This window comes from Gavia stellata, chromosome 20, assembly GCF_030936135.1.
Source record: "Gavia stellata isolate bGavSte3 chromosome 20, bGavSte3.hap2, whole genome shotgun sequence".
In the NCBI taxonomy this organism is placed as follows: domain Eukaryota; kingdom Metazoa; phylum Chordata; class Aves; order Gaviiformes; family Gaviidae; genus Gavia; species Gavia stellata.
In genome coordinates, this window is record NC_082613.1 from 2178698 (window position 1) to 2196919 (window position 18222).

General features: G+C 48.4%; 1 protein-coding gene across 2 annotated transcripts; it reads left to right on the forward strand.

Moving 5' to 3' along the window:
- The first annotated feature begins 499 nt into the window (after positions 1-499).
- On the forward strand, positions 500-17526 carry TCEA2 (transcription elongation factor A2). Of its 2 annotated transcripts, XM_059827182.1 has the most exons (10): positions 500-592; positions 3325-3387; positions 4057-4162; positions 5632-5722; positions 11500-11633; positions 13090-13146; positions 13939-14093; positions 14432-14578; positions 16579-16650; positions 17272-17526. In XM_059827182.1, exons 1-10 carry the CDS (start codon positions 524-526, stop codon positions 17278-17280), a joined length of 903 nt encoding a protein of 300 aa, XP_059683165.1. In that variant the 5' UTR covers positions 500-523; the 3' UTR covers positions 17281-17526. The 2 variants fall into 2 exon arrangements, with proteins under 2 accessions (XP_059683165.1, XP_059683164.1); XM_059827181.1 differs by lacking the exon at positions 17272-17526 and having other exon boundaries at positions 16579-16714.
- Positions 17527-18222: the final 696 nt, after the last annotated feature.

The following is an 18222-nucleotide window of genomic DNA, read 5'->3' on the forward strand; positions in this document are numbered from 1 at the left end:
CTCAGGCCTCCCTGAGGGGGAGGCACCCGGGGCCCAGCTCAGTGAGCCCTCGGGGCAGCCTCTGCCCGGGGGATGCTGTGCCAGGCTGAGGGGGAGGCAGCCTGGCTCAGCTGCTGGTGCCCTGGGACAACCGACTGGGACACGCGTGTAGTCTCTGCTGCCTCGGGGAGACCCTGAAACGGCACCGCGGGGGAGACCGCGGGAGCGAGCGACCACGGGGCTCCCCCTCCGCGATCTGCGGCCGGGCCGTCAGGGCGGCGGCCTGCGGCTCCTGAGGGGACGGACTACGCCTCCCACAGTGCCCCGCGGCAGGGTGGGCGCGGGGCACGCTGGGAGCTGTAGTCCTGCCGCTCGGCAGCGCGCCGGGAAGAGGCGGGCGGGCGCTTGGTGGACTACAAGTCCCGTCGTACCCCGCGCGCCGCCCGCCCGGACTGCGGTACCGGGGGCTGTGGTGGGCACCGGGCAGCCGCCGCCAGCTCCCCCCGTCCGGCCCCCGGGACCGGCCGCCGCGGGGAGCGGCGCGATGGGTGGGGAGGAGGAGATCGTGCGCATCGCCAGGCGGCTGGACAAGATGGTGGCCAAGAAGAGCGCGGTGAGTGGCGGCGGCCGGGCCCCCGCAGCCCGGTTGGGGTGAGGGGGACCCCCCCCTTCCCCGGTTTCTGGCCTGGCAGCGGGGGCCTCCCTCTCCGCGGGACCCCCGTCCTCGCTGCCGTGCCGTAGGACGCCCCCGCTTCACCCTCAGTGCGCGTTGTGAGGGGGCGTCCCCCTTCCCCAGCCCCCATTTTGGGGGCGCCCCTCTGTGCAGCCCCCGTCGGTACCGTAGTGGCGCAGGAGCCCTCCCCCCGCCGCGGTGGGCCTCCCCCCAAACCTGGCTGCAGGGGGGGTCTCCCTCTCCCTTCCCCATCCGTTGCGGTGGTGTGGGATCCACCCCGCTCCATCCCACTGCCCGTTATTGCGGGGGGGCGGCTCCATGTTTTCCCCTATGGTGCTTGGGAACACTGTGCCCCCCACCTCAGGCACCCTCTGCCCCACAGCTCGGCACCCTGGGGCTCACCCTGTGCTGCCTACAGGGGCGTTCCCCTCCCGGGGAGCATCCTCAGCCCTCCTCCCCTGTCCCATCGGGAACCCGTGGGGAGGGGGATCCTTGTGCATCCCCCCAGCACTGGCCTTGGGGCTCAGTTCTGCCCTCACAGAAACCCCTAATGCTTCTGTATTTGCCTCCTGCATCCCCATCCCATGCAAGCACCGCTTCTGCTCGCTCTCCTGCGGCCTTTGGAGTGCGGAGGGCTGGCCTTGCTGCTGTCTGCACACGGGGGGTCTCGCGGGGTGTGTGGTAACCGACGTGGCTGTCTGGGGGGGACAGCAGCGTGTATTTCCCTGCCTAATGGGATATGTCAGTTGGTGCTCGTATGAGTACAAACAGCGTCAAGTGCCAAGGCAGCAAGCTGGGTGACGAGGGTTTGTGACGGAGGTAGGCTGTACATCTGTGTCTGGGGTGGGGGGAGAGGGCTTTTGGGGCTGGCTGGGGAGGGCCGTGGGGAGCGGGAGGTGATGGGTGAGGAGGGGAAGGGATTAGGGGAATGTGGTATTTGGGTGATGGGATGCTGGGTGTGGTTGTGGTTGTCACGTGAACTTTTGGATGCTGGACCGGCTCTGCCAGCCGCGACGGGGTGAGCGCTGGCACTTATGTAGCTGTTGTAACAACCCAGGAAAGTGTGTTTGGGCGAAACCGCAGCGTGTGATGTCTGTTCCTGTTGATGGCAGGTTTTCAACGCCTTTGTTGAAATAGGAAAGGAGCAACTTTGCAGAATTTGCTTCCGAGCTTCATTGAGAAAGAGGCAGCTTCTTAAATGAGCGGTATGCAATGTTTCCTCTTGGTTGGCATTTTATATGGTACTGAACTGTAGCGTGTTTATTGTATATCGGCTAATTTGCGAACTCTTCCTGCAGGATGGTTGCCTGGACTACCGGTTTGTTGCTCTAGTTTTTGCGTGGATCCCCATTTACTGCCACTGTGCCAAGTGGCTCCATTTCTGATAACGGAGACAGGAATCACCCGGTCATTTTGTATGTTAAGGGCTGGATTTAATGGAGTCCGGTTGGCTGTTGGAGGAGCGGAAAGGTGTGAAACTGCCTGAGTGGGAAGTCGCTCGTTCTGGGTACGGTAATGTGTGGTTTATGCTGGTGTGAGTTGCTTGCGTGCACGCTGAAAGCCTTGACTCTGCTTTGATTTGGCTTTCTCAGCATCTGTTCTGTAGGGTGGCACTGGCAGCTGGATTGCTTCCTGCAATGGATCGGAAACGGCCCTTCTGCGTAGGGAGGACGGGATCCAAGGACAGGGTCTGTCAGTGCAGGCTGCTTTGCTTCTCTACAATCGTAGGCTCTGTAGATCTTGTGCTGCCAATGGGCTTGGAGTGGTTGGTGTTTTAAAAGAGCTGTTAAATGTGAACACTAGAAGTCCTTGTTTGATAGAAGGGGGATGGGAGGAAAGAGCCAGCTGAATGGAGACAGGCGTATGCCAGGCTGTGATCTGCTGAGTGCTGCTGAAGGGAAATGAGTGCTTCTGTCCCTGCCATTTCTCTATGAGTGACTACCAATTTTAGGTATCTACAGATTGCCTAGTCAGATTCCTTCTGCATCTGGATTCTGGGGTGCAGAGCTGATGCAAGGAAACTTCATATAATGAGTTTCAAGTGACCAGCTCTTAAGCTTCACTGCTTGATGGCTTTGTTCCTGGTATCAGCTCTTGTCCTGAGCAGAGTCGGGTATTAATATGAAAACTAGGAAACAGCTACATTCAGTTTCATGCTGTAGAAAGAGGATATTTTTAGCTCTGGCTCTGGACAGTGATTCTGAGCTTTAGGTGGGTGACTGAAGTTCTTGCAGCTATGCTAAATTGTTCTTGTGAGCTAAGATCATTAATCAGGGCCCCCAAAATAGTGAATTTGATAGTAGGATTACTCCTGCAAGCCAAGTGGTGTGCTGAGGGGACAGTTGTGATTCAGAGTGTATTTTGCAGGTGTTAAATGTTAAGCTTGCTAGGTAAGGATAATAAGCTAATGCTGCAGTTGTACCATACACCAGCAAAGATCTGTAGCGCTCCAGCGCGCTTCTGTTTTGCCCATTCCAATATCTCGGGTGCCTCCAGATTGTAGGATCTACTGTGTCTGGAACAGCAATCCCAGCAGTAATCTTGCTGATTTTTTTAGGGAAGGCTTGTTGGTGTTTTTTTCTTTGAATTTAGCTTTCTGAATTTATTCCCAAGCTGTTGCGTTTCTTTACTAAAAGCCGAGGCATTAATTCTGTTTCTCTTTCCCCCTCCAGGATGGTGCAATGGATTTACTGAGAGAACTGAAAAGTATGCCTATGACTTTGGACTTACTGCAGGTGAGTTGCACAGTTAGGGTAAAAAGCTGAAGTCTGCATCTGGATGAGTTCAAAATGCTGTCTAAATAAACTTAATAGATTTCCTCTCACTTCTTGCCTTGTTCAAAGCATCAAAATAAACATTAAATCCAGAAAATAGTACTGAACCTGGGTTTTGGACTGGTAATTAAATAGCTCTGGGCACCCACATGCTGCCTGAAATTTGTGCACAGATGATGAGGCAAATGTGGGTAACTGCTCAAATCCTTTCATAGGCTTCAAGAAGAGGAAAGACCAGATTAAAGTAGCAGACACAAAAGGCAGTCATGGGAGAAGCTCTTAAGTCTTTGTAATGGTGATATTCCGGACACTGGGGAGGTGTGAACAGAATTACAATTCAGAGATTAAGATATGCATCTTGAATTTTTTCACTTTGAGCTTGAATGTCACCTATACGTGTGTAGAGAAGGTATTTGTGTGGGTGATTGGATGTCTAGCTTCTGATCATTTGAGTAAGCTGGAGAGTGTCATCTTGCTCTTCTGAAGTTGTAAGGAGATAATAATTCAGCAAGTCCTTGGATACTTCATATCTTGGTTGCTGCTTTGACTTCGTTGTGCTTATTTCTGATTTCAGTTAGTAACAAATAACGGATCTGTTCTTGAATGATTCATTTGAATGTTCACTTGCAGTCCACCCGCATTGGGATGTCAGTAAATGCACTGAGAAAGCAGAGCACAGATGAAGAAGTGATATCGCTTGCCAAATCCCTCATCAAGTCTTGGAAAAAACTTCTAGGTAAGAAAATCAGCATGTTCCTGTCAGATTCAGCATGTGAAGGAGCTGGCTTCAGCGAGAGGCTGGGTTTCTCAGGAGATCTTATCTGCTGCTCTGAATAGAATACTCTAGCAAATCGGCCTTTATAATTGCACCCTCTGTCTTTCAAGTTTTGTCTTCTACCATGCATTCATCTAGATTTAGCTCCTGTTTAGCTAGCTCATCCTTGAAAGAGCATTGAAAGCTTCAGGACTATTCTTAATGTATACCTGTCCATACAATAATTAGCAGCATTATTTGTAGAAACAATATCTGCATTCTGAACGCTCCGCCCCAACTTGTGTGCTATGTGGCATTAATACAGCGTGTGCTGTCAACCTTGTGCAACGACTTGGAAAGAGAAATGCTGGAATGCATTTTGGGTGATGAGTTATAGAAGGGCCTTAGTTTAACACCTTGTAGACAAATGCACATGAACAGTTTCCTGCTGGGGAGGCTTTCATGGTGGTGGATGCTGATAAGCAGAGGCTTGTTATTCTGTCTGAGAAATCTAGTGCTGATATAGCCCAGGCTAATGTCAAAATTACAGACGGAGGGATTACAAATATGGTTTTTGTGGTCACCTTTGTGATAAAAGAATGAGGGATCTGCAGTGCTGAGACTGGAAGGGCAGCTCTACCTGTGTCCTGCTAGGAAGACTCTGTCTCCCACTCTACGCTAGTGGCAAAGCACTCAATGTGAAATTCAAACACTCCTTATTTTTCAAACAGTTCTTGCGGGCAGCTGTGTGTAAAAAGAACAAGAGTGACCTCGTGTTTGAGGTGAAGTGAAATGTGCAGCTGGCTCTAGTCCACACCCCAGGGCTCCCCATTTCTTGATAGGCAAAATGAGTGTTAAAGCACTTTTTTCCTGTCCTGACTGGGACTGTCCGTGTTAGGGTTGATGTGTATTGCCTGGGCTGAGATGGTTTACATCTGGGTCAAACTTGTTCTACGGTGTAATGAAAGTCCTCTCCAGGGTTGTGCTATTGGCTTTCAACAGCACTTGGGAAACGCTAGAAGTTGTATTCCCAGAAGGACTAGCCCGCGCTGGCCCTTCAGGTGGTGTTGGCTGGAAATGCTGCTTTTAGTGGTGCTTTAGAAAAATTGATCTAATCTGTACTCAGCAGCCAGGGTGTCTCTGAAAGAAACTTTTGTGATCAGGCATGTCTTGTGAGGAAGCTTATCTCCTAGGCAGGGAAGGCGATTGCTCTTTAGTTTGGTGAGGAAAGCTTTTGTTTGAATTAGTTTCTACTTAGAGGCAAGTAAAAGGCCTGGTGGAAAGCATGGAAGGCCATAAAGGTGTTCTTTCTCCTGATTCTGTTTGGAGAATAATAACTTGCTTTAGGCCAACACTGTGTGGTGTTAAGACATTCATTAGCGTATGCAGGGTTGTGGCATAAAGACCAGTTCTGAACCCTTTAGCATCCATTTCTCTTCTTTTGAATATAGATGCTTCTGAGGAAAAAAGTGAGGAGAAAAAGAAAAGCCTGTCTTTGCCAACATCTTCCTCGAAGGAGACTGGTAACTCAAGAGACCAAAGGTAATGCATCCCTTTAACCAAAGATGATACTGTTACAGAATTGGAATTTTCTTATGGCACTTTACATCAATTTTTATTTTTAAGTGTCTGAGTTGCAAGTTTTACATAGTCAAATTACGGGTTAGAAACACTGGAAGTGTAGATTTTCTTGATGATCTGTGTGGTGTTTTTAATAAAATGTAATGCAGAAATATACATCTACAAAATATAGTGGCTTTAGTGACTTTTTTGTTATTCACCTCTTATTTTATGTTTTTCTATTCTTGGTTAGTGTTGATTTTTCTATTAGTTCCAAAACATTCCTCTGTTCTTGTGTTGCATTTTTATAGTTTTGCTTATTTCTAACTTTGAACTCCTTAGAATGAAGATTATTTTTGGCCTTTGCAATCTCAAGTGATGGATGGGATTGATTGATACATCACTATAGTAAAACTTCCATCTCTTTGTCCTTGACAAGTCCCAGCAGAAGTCCTCTTTTCACTCTGGACTGATGTCCACCCATCTGGCAGGTCTGCTGCATGCTTGCTCCTTGCCATGCCTTGAATGTTGCGTCCTGTTTCCACTGTCTGTGACTGCACTCGCCAAGGCATTGAGTGGAGGCAGTGATCACAGGGAAGGGGGCAAATGCGATTAAAGCTTCCTTCCAGGGGCAAGAGACTTCTCTCAACCTCAGGTCTCAGGAGGCTGTGTGCTTCATAGGTTTGATCCTTAAGTGCTTTAGCCAATTTCCCAAACTTTCCAGAAGTTTTAGAGTATTAAGGCTGTAGTCCTGCTGGTTTGCAGGCTCTTCCATGTTTGCAGCCTGTCTCTGGTCACTTTTGTCACTCTACCCTTTTCCTTTTTTGCTCAGATCTCTCTGATCTGACTTGACGCTTTGGTGTGAGCCTTTGCAGCTCTACACAGAGCTGCTGATGGAGAAAGCTACCGATGCTGAGCTATGTAACTTTAATTGACTTGCATCTTTGATTATCTCACTTCCATAAAATGTGAAAAAGGATTCGCTGAGTATTGCAGTGAAAGTACTGGGGGGACTTCACAGCCAGAGTTGAGTCTTGTAGTGATGTAGTGCAACACAGGAGCTAGAGCTGTCTAGATCTGTGTGTATGATGGACACAACCAGTAGCAGTCTGGTTGTGACAGTGGTACAGGGGTAAAAGCAGTAAGATGGAGTCTCCCAGCTGCTGTTTCCTTTTCTCCCATTGAGAGGAGATGAGGGCTGGAGGCCAAAGAATAGTCCGTGATAGTGGAGAAGGGTTCGCTGTGTTAGCTGAGAGAGTTGGTCTGAGCAGTGTCACCAGCCTTGTGATGCAAATACCTTCTCTTCATGATCCTTATGCTCTAAAGTGGAGACTAGTACTGCCTTCCCCAGGGTGTGGAAACAGGAAATATCTGTTGTAGGGCTGATGAGGGTAGGAACTGAGTCAGTCATGGGTAAGAGCCTTTGTGCATGCCCATACTGGTAAAGGGAGGCAGATTTCCCTCCAGGGTAAGGGCAGAAGCCTGCGTGGAAGTACTTGTTGGCTGTTCCTGATGGGGAAAGGAGAAAGCAAGTATTACTGACTTGGCTGGTACTGCTCAAGCCAGGAAATAGTATTGCAGTTCAAAGAAAAAGGGAAGCTTCTGATTAAACCTTTGGAAAATTGACCTTGTGGAATGCGGAGCCTGGAGGGAAGGAAGTGTGAGACATTCCCTGGGCACAGCGGTGGTAGGCATCTCATGAGCAAAACTAGCTGGGCCTGCTAGGACATCTGGTTTGAAGTCTGAGGTCTGTAGTAATTTCACTCGGAATAGGATCCTATGTGTATTCAGCCTCCATCTTCTGAATGGCAAAGCATCCCCTTGGTTGTGAAGGATAAACAGAAGCAAATGGATTAGCTTAGTGTAGGCAGGCAGAAGTGGTTAGCTCCTGGTGTCAGTCTGAGCCAGGCGGTCTTCACAGACACAGGAATGCTTATTCTCCAGTGCTGCAAAATAAACTACTAATCTGTCTTGACAAAAAAAAATTGTAGTTTATTAGCAGTGAAGGATCTTTGTTCTTTGAAGCACAGGCTGTGATGAAGGGAGTCTGACTAGTCGCTCAGTGTGAGATATCTGTTTCAGATGAGGCTGCTATCAAGACACCAAAGAGATCAGCTTGTATTCAGATATTTCAGCCACTTAGTCTGATAGATTTTGGCTAGGCCTTCCTCTTCTGTCAGGGAGAAATACTTGAATAGCTCTTGGCCTGAAACTTGTCTTGCTTTCTGGAACACAGATGTAGAAATCCCTCTGTAGTGACTAGAGAGCTAGCACTGTGAAACCTGAAGGCTCTGAGCCAGCCAGTGTGGAGCTGGCACCTGTGAAGTTATATGCTGCATTACTGTAATCCAAAGCATATTGTGTTGTGCTGTAGTGTTTTAGACCATTAGTGTAGTACATTTTAATAGGCTATGTCTGATGTTTCTCTGTCTCTGGCAGCATGAGCTTTTTCTTTTCCAGGATTCTCTAAACTGCCTTTATTAGGAGGTTTTGGATCTGTGGCCTGAATTCAGCTCTTCCACAGGATTTTCTTCCAGTGCAGCCCAGAGTTCTGCTTGCAGTCCCTGGCTGTTGCTTTGCCACCATTTTGTTCCGGCATAGCCTTTTTTATGTATAAACCTTTGTTGCCTGTATAGATTTATAAGCTCTTTCTCCTGTTCAACAGGAACAGTGTGAACCACAAGGATTTACTGAAATAAGTCTTCTAGGTGTGTTTGAGGTATATTTCCCAAATATGCTAATTATAAGCTAACTTCTAAAGCTTAATAAATAACTTTCTGTACAGAGTCTTTGGAATGGCTGTGAAGTCTGTTTCATCTAATTTGTGAGGGATCAGTTGTCATCTCAGGGGATGTAGGACATGTATGTAGGTGAATGTCTTTAGTCATCAGCTAACAGAAGTGGGGTAACCATGCATCTTGTCTAGCTTTTCTTCCACCTCCAGGGAATAAACATCTAAATATTTAAGTCAATAGCATTTGTAGATAAACATTCCTCAAAATCAAGTATTACTGGTGCAAATATTAGTTTAAAGACCTGACTTTAAGTATTGAATGTGGTGAAGGTCAGTGGTGAGAGTTCACGTGAAGCATTTTGCTCTGGGAGACCTTAGTGTCACTGCTTGCAAAATGAGACAAAAGTTAAAGCTAGAAGAGCTCTCAGGAAAGCTTCTCCTGCCACCCCTTCCCAGGACAGTGCAACCTCTGCCCAAGCTGGCCCTTACAGGCCTTTCCCTAAGCTCTTCTTTAACAACCCTAAAAAACCTCAGGGTAAGACATTTCCACAGCTGGCCTTGGCAGCCTCTTCTAATTCATAATTCACCTTTACAATTTGAAACGTACTTTCAACCAAAACCTGTCTTGCTAAGACCATTTCTTCATGCTTTTGTCTTTAATGAGTATGGAGGTTCTTTCCTACTGTCTTACTTTGTAACAAGTTTTTGTGTATGTCAGGACTTGTCTCCTCTAAGTCTTCCCTGCTGCAAACCACTCCAATTCCTTCAGTCTTTCCTTTTACTGTAGATACGTTTTCTAGGCTTTTTGCTTTTGTCCTTTGGGAAGTCTCATTTTTCCAAACTGTTTTATGCAACATGATCAGCTGTGATTTTTAGATGAGTTATTCTGGAGTTGTGTATGCTTTGCTATATACACCCCCATGTGTGCTGCTTGTGATCTATGCGTAGCTGCTTAAGCACAAAAGTACCTGATGGTGATTTGTACATCCCAGATTGGAGATCATCTAGTTGATTATTTGCAAGCAAAGTTGTTTCTTCTTTTTGTAATATGTACAGTATAAATCCTACTGAGTGTTTTGAGCTGTTTGGACACAAATCTGTTCCTTAATAGCCTCCTGCAGTGCTGACCAGTAAAAATAGCTGGTGAAAAGTGTTTTTATTCAGCTACTGGTCAAAGAGAAACACAGTAAGCTCACAATATAATCTCCCTTGTAGAGTGCATCTGAGCAAGAAATTAATCTTCCGCTACGGTTTGACCTGAACAATTTGCTGAAGGTGCACTGGTGGATGCTTCTTAAAAGGGCCTGGCAAGGTTTTGAACTGCAGAAATCCAGTAGCCCTAATGATGATCTACTGGCTTTGAGGCACTGCAGAGCCAGACTGGATTTGAACTTATCCTGGGAGACCCTGCTGCTGCTAAGTCCCTGAAGTTGTCTGGCTCTGTTTCTACAGCAGTAGATTCAGAAGGTTTTCAGCTTAGCACTGTTTTCCTGTGGGCTGACTAATCCCTTCCAGGACAGTGTAGTGGAAGTGCCTGTTCATAACAGATTTATTTTTGATGGCAAAGAACTGGCAGTAGTGACCCAGCTTAAAAGCATTTGTCAAGCCACTTGGATCTTGAAGGAGATGTTGCCAGTATGGCATGGGTGAAATATCAGGGTTTCTTTTTTTCCCTTTGTCTCTTGCTGCATTAATGTTACCAGGCATTGGCCATAAATACAGCGCATTTTATGGCCCAAACACCAAAGTCAAAGCAATCTCTGCTGAGAAATTTGCTGTTCTGCTGCCTAGATTTAAAGTGGGGGAGTGAGCTCTATAAAATCATCTGGGAATCGTAATAGCCCAAATCTTTTACCAGCAGTATTTGCAGGGCTAACTCTCTGCGCAGATGTTAGGCTTTATGGGCAAGATGTCTCAACACCGTGGGTGTACAGGCAGCTGAACTGCTCAGGGAGGTTACTCCTCCAGCATGCAAACCTCGCAGCGGTGCATGCAAGCCCAGCCTCTGCAGTGATTGTTCACCTTCGGTCCCTCCAGCCGGCTCCCTTTGCAGATGACCTGAGGCAGCCACAGCAGGCAGGTGTTTGCATTCCCTTGCTTGTGCCTGTGATTGCTTGCAGGTGGAAATGAAGTTATTCTTGTGAGTGAAGCAGTATTTTAGTCCTGTGCCAGCCTGGCACCTGTGCAAGCTGTGTGTGGTTGTGTAGGTGTGCTCTTCTGTGAGATGAGTAATCAAAGAATCTTGTCCAGATTGCAGGAAAAAGGAAGATCCTCTTACGTGTTATGCTTTTGTTGTTGTTTTTTTGATATTGGAGCTGAAGGAGACTTTTTCTTTTCCTTAGCACGGCAGCTCCTTCTCCTGGAGGGGCTAGTGTAGGCTTCTCTGATTTCTGCCCCAGAAGAGTGTGCTGCACTCCTTGTTGGCTACGGAGAGCTAGAGCGCTTTTTTGTTTAGCTGTTCTTTCCTGCTGCTGACATCTTGGGAGTAAAGGATGTGAGATGAGGAACCAGCTTCAGTACCTGCTGATATTAACCTTAGTGGTGGCTTCTGCTCCCCTTCTGCTGAGAGCAGTTACGGACTTCATGTCCTGCCAAGTGAGAGAGGAATAAAGTACTGTGCATCTGTGCACTGCACTACCAGACCGAGAGTGCTGATGGTCTCGAAGTCCTGAGTATTTTTGAGTTACTGATGGTGTCCAACGGCTTCATAATATTTTCACTTGATGCCCAGTGGTGCAGCAGTTGACATGTGTTCAATAACAGAAGTTGGTTGGCAGGCCTGCTTCATGGATTAAACCCTCCAGTTACAGCCAGCAGAGTCCACATGAGAGCTCGTATCTGGGTTGATGGTGTTGGCTGCTGTATTGCACTATTTGCTGATGCGGGGCGTGTGTCTTTGCACTGTTTTCCTCTGACTGGTTTTGTATTATGATTAACAGGATGCTTGGCCACATACCTGCTGATCCCTTCTCTGCTCTCAGTGACCCGAACTGAGACATTCTGACAGGTGAAGTTTCTCTTTTAGCTCCAACAAAAGGCAGGAGCCTCCGAAGACTCCGACCACCCCCAAAATCACCACCTTCCCTCCAGTGCCCGTCACCTGTGATGCTGTCCGCAACAAATGCAGAGAAATGCTGACGACAGCTCTACAGGCTGATGGTAAGTGCTGGGGGAAACCCTGCATTGCCTAAAGTGCTTCACAGCTCCTGGTGCATTCTGACAGACCTCTGCATGTAGGTCAGCGCCAGGTCCTCTTAGATATGCTCTTCTGGAGCAGCCTTGTGAAAGGATTGCTATCGGTTCAGTCTAGCCACTGGTCACCCTTTTGACAACCTGGCTGGCGTTGCAGTATTTTTAGACACTTGCACATGGACCTGGTTTGAGCACATGGCAACGTGTCAGACAATGGCTAAGAACATGAGGTTATGTGGGGTCTTCTGCTCTGCAGCCTGGGGTAGTCTGGCCAGAAGTTTCATCTTCAGGTGTGCAGGTATTTGCTTCCCTTTCTAGGTCTCAGTCTTGTCTGATTGCTGTAGAGTGAAGCTGTCATCTCTGCTCACCCTTGGGGCACAAAATGAAGCTGTAGCTCAGTACATGGAATTTGTTGGTAATGGTGCTTATGCCAGTCACCATCTGCTCTTAGACTCCCCTGCCCGTGCAGACTGGAGCCCCTTAAATACCGTGGTCCTCTGTGGATCTGGGGTGGAATAGGTCTCTTGTGCTCAGGCTGTGCCATCTGAAATGAGAGGCAGCTGCAGGTGCTCAGCATCTCTGAAAGTCAGATTTTTAAACACCTCAAGCTGAACACATGCTTGTGTCCAAATTGCAGATCCCTTTGGAAAATTGGGGTCTAAGCACTGCAGAGTTTTATTAATTTGGAGCCAAGGAATGTAGACAGCAGATGGAGAAGTTCACAAAGTCTGTCTTTCTAGTCTTCCTGTGCATGCGCATGTGTTTATATATGTATGCTGTATAACTCTTAGAAAAAACCTTTCCATATGAAGTCTGAGAGATAGTTCCCTTGAGTCTTTTGCTAAGCTCATCCCTGTTCCCCGCTTTATGGTGTTAGTTACCATACCCAGTGTCCAAACTCATAGCAGTTATTGCACTCTATATGATGCTGTTTAATTTGCAAGAAGCATGTGAAAGAAGAGGCAAGGGGCAGAGTCCTGAGCCGAGAAGAGAAATGAAGGCTTGACTCCCATGCCACATGCTTTTAGGCCTTGCCAGATTGTTGGTCTGAGTAGAGCTACTTCTCATCGACAGCAATATCTGATGAGACTCAATTCCTGCCTACATATGTTTGATTTCAACTATACCAAGAATATATTGGAAAGCTGTAGGTTTTGGGGGCTAGGTTCTTGTTAGCTTTGTCTAGTGCAGTCCATCTCCTAGAGAGGCAGAGGGCATAGACTGGATGGATGGGTCTCTTTTCATCACTGCCCTTTTCAAAAGAATCAAAGGGTAGCTAGAGCAAAGGCCAAGACGCCATTTGATAGAAGGGGTGTGTAAATCAAAATAGCAAACTATCTAGATTTGTATCTCAGAAATACTGAGCCTGGGGGCCCCTTGCCTGGTTGGAAGTTGTTGACCTTGTGTTTCTCTTGTCTTACAGATGACTATATTGCCATTGGCGCTGACTGTGAGCACATAGCAGCCCAGATTGAAGAATATATCCTTCTTTTATGGGGCTTCCTCAAGGGCCTGCATGTCTCTAGGTCATTAATTTAATGTGCTCAGAGGGAAAATGGGACAGCCTTTCTTTGTGTAAATGTTCTGCTGCAACTCTGCTTGTCAGGGCTCTGGTTCTGGTTGCAGCTCTGCTTGGCTGAGTCCTGGGTCACTAATGAACCACCAGTGTGATGTTGGGAGCTCAGGGCAGACCCCTTGCTGGTGTGACAGACATGGTTATTTCCTTCCTGTTCACACCATATTGGACTGTAATCCCCAGTTTGTCCCTCCCGTAAAAATGCTATTTCCTGCTCTCAGCTCTGCTTCCAAATACATGCAACTTCCCTGTGCCTCCCTGTTGAGAGTGTGCTGATACAGACAAAAGCTATGGGAAGGATGGAGCAATGAGGATCAAGTTGCATGTTGATTTGAGATAAGCCAGGAGTTTGCTTGGTTTGGGGGCTGTGGGGTAGGAGGTGCCACTGGGCTCTTAGTGGGGGGTTTTGCGGCTACCTTGCTGAGGGAAAGAGCAGGCTGAAGAACCTGAGCGTAACTGAAAATAAAGATTATTTCCAGCACAGTGAAAAAGCCAGAACTGAAAGCTGCTGAACTCTGGGATTGTATAAGCCTGCTCTCAAATCCAGCATTAATCTCCCAGAGCAGACACTGCTGTTGGGTCCCAGCACCCTCATCTGTGTCCTGGCAGCACGTAATGCTCCCTGCTATTCACGAGTGGTGTAGAAAGTGCTTAGAGGCCTCTGGGTTGATTGCAAGCTCCTTAACTGCCATGTACGCATATACCAAGATGTCAAGAACACCGACATGAAATACAAAAACCGAGTGAGGAGCCGCATCTCGAATCTGAAGGACTCCAAAAATCCTGAGCTGAAAAAGAATGTGCTGTGTGGGGCGATTACCCCTGAGCAGATCGCGGTGATGACCTCGGAGGTGAGGAAGCCTGAGAGCAGGGTTTGCTTCTTACAGGGGATGTGTCCTGTGGTTTGGCTTGAAGCAAGGGGCTGGTCTGCTGCCGGAGTTGCAGATTTCTCAGCTGCCACTGCCAGAGCGCATGGGGAGTGAGGTAGCAATGGGGTTTGCAACGTGGAGAGTAGTCTGTTGGGACTTTAGATCATCATGGGGGCCTAGGTATGAACCAGAAACCAGGAATGAAAGGCTTTCTGTCTCAATACCCATCTGTTAGGCCACCCTGTCCTGTTGACTCTTTCCACTGTAGTGGGTGTGGTGGTAAAACTGGACAGATGTGATTTTATTGCCTTTTTTGAAAGGAAATGGCCAGTAATGAGCTGAAAGAGATCAGGAAAGCTATGACGAAAGAAGCAATCCGGGAGCATCAGATGGCCAAGACAGGAGGGACGCAGACTGACCTCTTCACCTGTGGGAAATGCAAGAAGAAGAACTGCACCTACACCCAGGTTAGTCTTCCTGCTCCTATGGCCTCCACACTGTTGACCTCTGCACAGGACATGATCCCTCATGGTCACCAGCTCTTAGTGATTCTGTGATGCTGTGCTCTGTGACAGGCCCTGCAGCATGGCACAAATTTTGCCACTGGTGGAGAGAACCTTTTTGTACACTCAAGGGTCTCTAAAATGTGCTGCTTTTGCACAGTGATTTTTACACAAGCTCCAAGGAAAGATGTGTGCAGCTTTTTGGCTCATTTGTACAAGAGCAGGGGTTTTGCAGCACTAAGGAAGCTCTCAAAAGTACAGCAGTGCTGCTTGCTGCGCAGCTCGGGAGAGCTGCACATTGAAAGCAGGTGCTGGGAATGTGGAGATTCAGACAAGAAGGGAGTGGGTAGTGCAGAGGAGAGAGACCGCAGAAACCGAGGCAGGCATGTTGGTGGTATTAAAAGTGCAAATTAAAATGTAGATAAGCTGCGGCTGGACAAATCCCAACTTAAAATCAAACAACATGAAACAGGTGAAACATAAGGAATAAACAAAGCAGTGATGTGAGCAGGCAGAGGGGATTTTTCTCCTCAGTGGACAGCTGCTGGAAGCCTTGTGCATTACCAGCGCTTTTTAGTTCCCATGTTTGTGCCAGGCATCTGGAGATAAATGTGCCTTTGCTGTGAGTCAGTGTTTTAGAATGTGCAGATACCCAAAAATGCACCAGCAACCACGCAATTGCTACTGAGTGGGTGCGCACAAACTGCGTGTGCAAGTGCTGAGTGAAACTCCTTTGTATGCTTGGACGTGATGTGCAAACGCAGATGAGAGCCAGGCAGCTGACCAGGGATTTTCCTTTGGCTCAGCAGCAGTCTTGCATCCCGCAGGCTGGCTCAGGCAAGAGGCCTCGCTCTGCGAGTGCATCCCAGTAAGTCAGCTGGGAGCACTGCCTGGGCTGTCTCGCTCGCCTCAGCAGCACTTGGGACTCTCTCCGCATCTGTAGTGGACTGGAGTCTGCCTGGAATTGGGGCAGGTGACGACAGTGTCTTCTAAATAGAAATAGCAGAAGGTTTTCTGTATTTTTATTAGTTTTCCAGTGAAATTGCTATTTGGTGACTGAGATGTTGTAAGTGCCAAGTAGATGAACTGGCATTTATGAAAGCGTTTGAAGCCAGGCAGTAACGTTGGGTGAGAATTACAGAATTTAGCTATCCAGCATGCTTGCAAAACATGTTTAATTTGCATCATGCAAATACTGTGAGTCTTGCATATTGGGTAATTACACATGTAGATCACCGTAATTACCCCATGACATAGTTCTGCTGTCTGACTTGCTCAGGGAGTGCCAGTATTTTCAGCGTAGATATGCTGTGTGGTATTCAAATGCCATGAAAATCTGATTTTTAGCAAAGTATGTGTTTCTGGCAAGAGCCAGTCAGAGGCAGCAGTCGCATCTGCGTTAAATATCAGAGTTCCTTAATGGCTGAAATACAAAACAGACTGGAAATGTGCAGAACCTGGTAACCCAGAGCATGTTCCTGGGAGGCCAGGACATAGGACTAGTATGGGAATGGCTTGGGTGCTTTTTTGTGTTGCTGTGGAGCACATGCTTGATGGGCTGAGGGTTTTTTTATCTCATGGTTGGCCACATCCCTTCCCAGGTAACAGTATGGGGAGGGACTGGCTGTGGCTATGTCCACCTCTGGAGCCACCTGGAAGGAATGGGCAGCAGAGCGGGTGAGGAGGGAAATCTGCTGCCCCAAAACATGTCACTCTGGGTAGTGTCAGGCTAGAGAGGGGCCATGAGATGTATGTAGGGGTATATATCTGGGTGTAAAACAATAACCGGACTCACTTCACAGGGAAGCTCCTCTTGCCCTCCCAAGCCTGTGTCTCTCTTTGGTTTCTGCCAGTGTGACCCCAGTATGAATCCCTGGAGACCAGAGGGACAGGGAGCTCCCTGTGACCCCCCCACAGGGCCATGTGTGATGCTTGGCTCTCACTTCCCTCTTGTCCTCCCCCAGGTGCAGACCCGCAGCTCCGATGAGCCCATGACCACCTTCGTCGTGTGCAACGAGTGTGGGAATCGCTGGAAGGTAGCGCACCAAGGATATTACTGGCACTGAGGGGTGTTAGGGTAGCTGCACCCACCATGCTGCAGATGCTTAGCTGCTGCCCTCAGAGGTGCTTGCCAAACGCTGCCTGGCTCTAGCAAGTGATCTTTCCTCCCAGCACAGAGGCAAGAGCTCCTGGGTTCATCCCATCTCTGCAGACCAGCTGGGGTCAAGTCCCAATTTTGCATTCCCTGCTTCCCTCCTCACATCCCCTCTTCTGCCATGACCAGCTTCACAGTGCTTTCCGTGCTCCCTCTGCCCCCTGAGAGATGGTGGTGATGACATTCAGGATTTTAAATCTGCTCTTTTATACTGCACGCAGAGCTTGGGGGTGAGCAGAAATCTCCTGGTCAATGGTGAGCAGAAATGGTGGCACTACCAAGTAAGTGCCAAAGAGCCACAGCTGAGAGATTCAAACAGGAGCTCTGTTTGGCCCCTGCGCCGGGGGCTGAGCCCTGCCTCTGCAGAATCCCCAAGCCCTTGCCAGCTCCAGAAACAAGACCATCACCTGGATCCCTCTCTTCTAGGCAGCACACGCATGACCAGCAACTCCCCTTGGCAGTGAGGTTTTCTAATCGGGGTTTAAACTCCCTTCTCTTGCAGTTCTGCTGATATGTGCCATGGCCCGAGAGCGGCAGCCAAACGCAGATCAGAGTGCAACCTCCATACGCCAGCTCCCACGGCAATTGTGTATTGTGTCCCAAGTGAGTTTGCATTGTCACGCGCTGAGAGAGCAGCTGCGGGGAGGCCTGCCTCTCCGCTTGGGCCTCAGTGGAGAGCCACAGCTGTGGGCTGACAGGTTGGCAGGAGAGCTCACTAAACACACTTAGTCGTTATTTTCTCATCTAAGCGAGTATGGTCACTTTTTCTTCAAAATATATTAAACATTTTTGTCAGTTTCTGACTTTTATTTGAACTGTGTGTGTGCAGCACTTTGCTTTTGCGGTGTGGAACTGCATGCATCGGAGCTTGACAGATGGTCAGTGTCCAGATGGATGAGGACTGAACGGTGCCTGGACCACCAGAAAGTGAGAAGCCGCTTGTGGGTACACCCTCAGTGCATGAAGGCTTGTTCCTAGTCAACTCATGAAACCTAAAACACTGGGCCATGTCCTGGGATGGCTGGGTGGGCAGTACTGGTCTTCCTCACCTGGCTGAGGAGACCTGTTGATGGAACACAGCTTTTGGGGCAGATTGGGTGCTGCTTTCCATCTTGGCAGCATTTGATTTTGCAGTGATGCATACCTTGTCATCTCAGGCCTTTAAATGCCAACAGCATAGGCTGCTGTAAAAGTGAGAATGTGCTGCCCAGGTTGTAACAGACTGAAAGCAGGGTGACACCAGCCACAAAACCCCCCAAACTGTTGATTTGGGGGAGCAAGACAGGGAGGAAGGTGTGCTAGGCCCAGGTGAGGTTAGTGTTTCCTAGCACTCCATCCCTCTGTGGAAGCTCCTGCAGCCCCTAGCTGGGAGCGGGGAGGGTCCAGCAGCCTGTTGCTATTCCTGCTCCCCAAGGCCATCGTGCAGGGAACAGTTCATCTTGATACAGGGAGA

What these genes read in the sequence shown, in the direction of transcription:
- TCEA2 (XM_059827181.1), top strand. Translation starts at nt 524, where the DNA reads ATGGGTGGGGAGGAGGAGATCGTGCGCATCGCCAGGCGGCTGGACAAG. An exon ending in GGTAACTCAAGAGACCAAAG is followed by an intron (nt 5,723 to 11,499) that starts GTAATGCATCCC and finishes TTTCTCTTTTAG; the next exon opens with CTCCAACAAAAGGCAGGAGC. An exon ending in GACAGCTCTACAGGCTGATG is followed by an intron (nt 11,634 to 13,089) that starts GTAAGTGCTGGG and finishes CTTGTCTTACAG; the next exon opens with ATGACTATATTGCCATTGGC.